This window comes from Acanthisitta chloris, unplaced genomic scaffold (genome assembly GCF_000695815.1).
Source record: "Acanthisitta chloris isolate BGI_N310 unplaced genomic scaffold, ASM69581v1 scaffold28081, whole genome shotgun sequence".
Classification (NCBI taxonomy): Eukaryota; Metazoa; Chordata; class Aves; order Passeriformes; family Acanthisittidae; genus Acanthisitta; species Acanthisitta chloris.
The window spans coordinates 149-3,450 of record NW_008654772.1 but is presented as its reverse complement, the minus strand read 5'-3'; the positions used below and the strand labels follow the sequence as shown (position 1 = coordinate 3,450).

Below are 3,302 nucleotides of genomic sequence, written 5' to 3'. Positions count from 1 at the left end.
GGTGCTGGCAGCCCCTGGGGTGTGGGGACCCACTCTCTCCAGCTCCAGGCTGGGGGCACCATCCTGGTGGCACATCTGACCTCGGCCAGGGAGGGTTTAGGGGTGCCCTATGATGGGGATCAGTGTCCGCAGGGATTTGGTGCAGGTGGTTTTTGGGGTGCCCCATGATGGGGATCAGTATCCCCAGGGATTGGGCATGGGAGCATTAAGGGGTGCCCCACAACAAGGGTCAGCATCCTCAGGGATTTGAGGTGCCCCATGCATCTATTTATCCTTCCTTCCATCCATCCTTCTTTCCATTTTCCATTCTTCCACCCATTCCACTGTCCTTCCTTCCTTCCTTCCTTCCTTCCTTCCTTCCTCGCATTCTTCCATCCATCCATCTGTCTAGTTGGACCTGAGGATCTTAAAGGTCTCCTCCAACCTCCAATTTTGTGTTCCATCCAACCATCCAACCATCCATCCATCCATGGGGTGCAGACACCATCTCCTCTCCCAGACCCACCTCCAAACCCTTTGTCCTTCCTCAAGCTCCCCCTCACTCCACGACATGATTTGGGGGAGATTCTTGGATGTCTCATAGGCTCCGTAACACCTCCCCTGCCCCTTCCTATGTCTCCCCCCCTTGCCAGGAGGCACATACTGGGGGTGTCCATGGTGTTTTCCCACCTGGCTGAGCATCCCCCTCATCCCACAGGTGTTCAGCACTTACTCCAACGAAGACTACGACCGGCGCAATGAAGACGTTGACCCCATGGCTGCCTCGGCCGAGTATGAGCTGGAGAAGAGGGTGGAGAGACTCGACCTCTTCCCTGTGGAGCTGGAGAAAGGTGAGTCCTCACCCCATCCTGCACCCCAGGACCCCCATGGCCCCTGGGAGCTGACCCCTCCAGGACATGGCTCTTTGTGCCCACAGACTCCGAAGGGTTGGGGATCAGCATCATCGGGATGGGCGCAGGGGCCGACATGGGCCTGGAGAAACTGGGAATCTTCGTCAAGACGGTGACGGAAGGAGGAGCAGCACACCGGGATGGCAGGTATGGCTGGGCCTGGCTTTGGGGGTGCTGGAGGAGGTGATGTGGGAGCAGACAGATGTGCCACGTGTTCCACAGGGTGGGGGAGTGTGTCCAAAGAAGGACAACATTCCTGGTGAAGGGCCTGAAACACAAGTCCTGTGAGGAGAGGTTGAGGGAATTAGGGTTGTGTAGCCTGGAGAAGAGGAGCTCAGGGGTGACCTTATCACTCTCTACAATTCCCTGGCAGGAGGTTGGAGCCAGAGTGGGAGCAGACAGATGTGCCACGTGTTCCACAGGGTGGGGGAGTGTGTCCAAAGAAGGACAACATTCCTGGTGAAGGGCCTGAAACACAAGTCCTGTGAGGAGAGGTTGAGGGAATTAGGGTTGTGTAGCCTGGAGAAGAGGAGCTCAGGGGTGACCTTATCACTCTCTACAATTCCCTGGCAGGAGGTTGGAGCCAGATCAGCCTCTCCTCTGCTGCCAGGGAACAAGTGACAGGATGAGAGGACATAGCCTCAAGCTGCACCAAGGGAGGTTTAGGTTGGATAGAAGGAAGAATTTCTTCCCAGGAAGGGTGATTAGACACTGGAATGTGCTGCCCAGGGAGGTGGTGGAGTCATCATCGCTAGAGGTGTTTCAGGACAGACTGGATGTGGCACTTGATGCCATGGCCTAGTTGGCATAGTGGTGTTAGGTCACAGGTTGATCTGAGAGGTCTTTTCCAACCTGATTGACTCTCTGCCTCTGAGGCTGGGGTGGTGGGTGAAGGACATAGCCTCAAGCTGCACCAAGGGAGGTTTAGGTTGGATAGAAGGAAGAATTTCTTCCCAGGAAGGGTGATTAGACACTGGAATGTGCTGCCCAGGGAGGTGGTGGAGTCATCATCGCTAGAGGTGTTTCAGGACAGACTGGATGTGGCACTTGATGCCATGGCCTAGTTGGCATAGTGGTGTTAGGTCACAGGTTGATCTGAGAGGTCTTTTCCAACCTGATTGACTCTCTGCCTCTGAGGCTGGGGTGGTGGGTGAGGGGTGACCCTGTTGTGACAGTCTCCTTGTCCCCAGGATCCAGGTGAACGATCTGATCGTGGAGGTGGATGGCACCAGCTTGGTGGGGGTGACACAGAGCTTCGCTGCCTCCGTCCTCAGGAACACCAAGGGCCGCGTCCGGTAGGACCTGGGGCTGGGGGATTTGGGGGGTTGGGACACCCTGCCCCATAGCCTGTCCCCAGAGCACTCCAGGCCTGTCCCCTTGCCCCAAAATACCTCCACTCTCCCCAATCCCCATGCCCAGTGCTTGCCCTGTGCCACCTTAGTGCCCCCAAAATGCTCCCACATCATCCCAGGCCCCGTATCACCCCCAAACCCACCACCCATGGAAATACTGCAGGGATGTAGTAGATGTCCCTACCCTGTCCCCACTGAGCCCTGCTGTCCCCCAGGTTCCTGATCGGGCGGGAGAAGCCAGGGGAGCAGAGTGAGGTGGCACAGCTGATCCAGCAGACGCTGGAGCAGGAGCGGTGGCAGCGGGAGATGATCGAGCAGCGCTACACCCAATACACTGAGGATGACGAGGAGGTGAGGGGACAACACCCACCCAGGAGGGGACACACAAGGTCCACCTGCCTGATATGGAGCTGGTGACTCCCGTTTTTCCAGGTGGGATGGGGTGTGGGTGCCAGGGTGGGATCACAGGTGCCAACACTGCTCTGTGCCCATCGCAGACGGGTGAATACGCCACGGATGAGGAGGAGGAGATGAGCCCCATGTTCCCCAGTGGGGAAATGGCCATCGAGGTGTTCGAGCTGGCTGAGAACGAGGACACGCTGTCCCCCGTGGAGATGGACCCTGAAAAGCTGGTGCACAAGTTCAAGGAGGTGAGGAGGGGCTGGGGGAATGGTGGGTGCACACACAGGGAGTTGTGCCAGGTGTGTGCCCACTCCATACCCACAACTGGTTCCTCCTGTAGCTCCAGATCAAACACGCTGTCACCGAGGCTGAGATCCAGCAGCTCAAGAGGAAGGTGAGTTGGGGTCCTGGCTGCTTGGGGGGACACACACACCCCCTGGCATCTACCCTGGCACCCCTGCATCTCCATCTCCCCCAGGTTCCTCACATCTCCCCCCATGTCCTGCACCATGCCAAGCCATGCCATGTCCTGCCCATCACCTGGCTATGCTATGTCATGCTGTGCTGTGCCATGTCATGTCTGTTCCCTGCTTCTGCCATGCTGTGTTGTAACTTGCTGTGCCATCTCATGCCTGCTCCCTGCCTGTGTCATGCCATG

General features: G+C 57.6%; 1 protein-coding gene across 1 annotated transcript; it reads left to right on the top strand.

Moving 5' to 3' along the window:
• Positions 1 to 697: 697 nt before the first annotated feature.
• On the top strand, positions 698 to 3,048 carry PPP1R9B (protein phosphatase 1, regulatory subunit 9B; the record flags this gene model as incomplete). Its single annotated transcript, XM_009083676.1, has 6 exons — positions 698 to 830; positions 917 to 1,037; positions 2,081 to 2,185; positions 2,458 to 2,593; positions 2,740 to 2,892; positions 2,985 to 3,048. Coding segments are annotated over 6 exons (712 nt in total), but the record flags the coding sequence as incomplete, so codon positions are not given.
• Between the last annotated feature and the right edge of the window lie 254 nt (positions 3,049 to 3,302).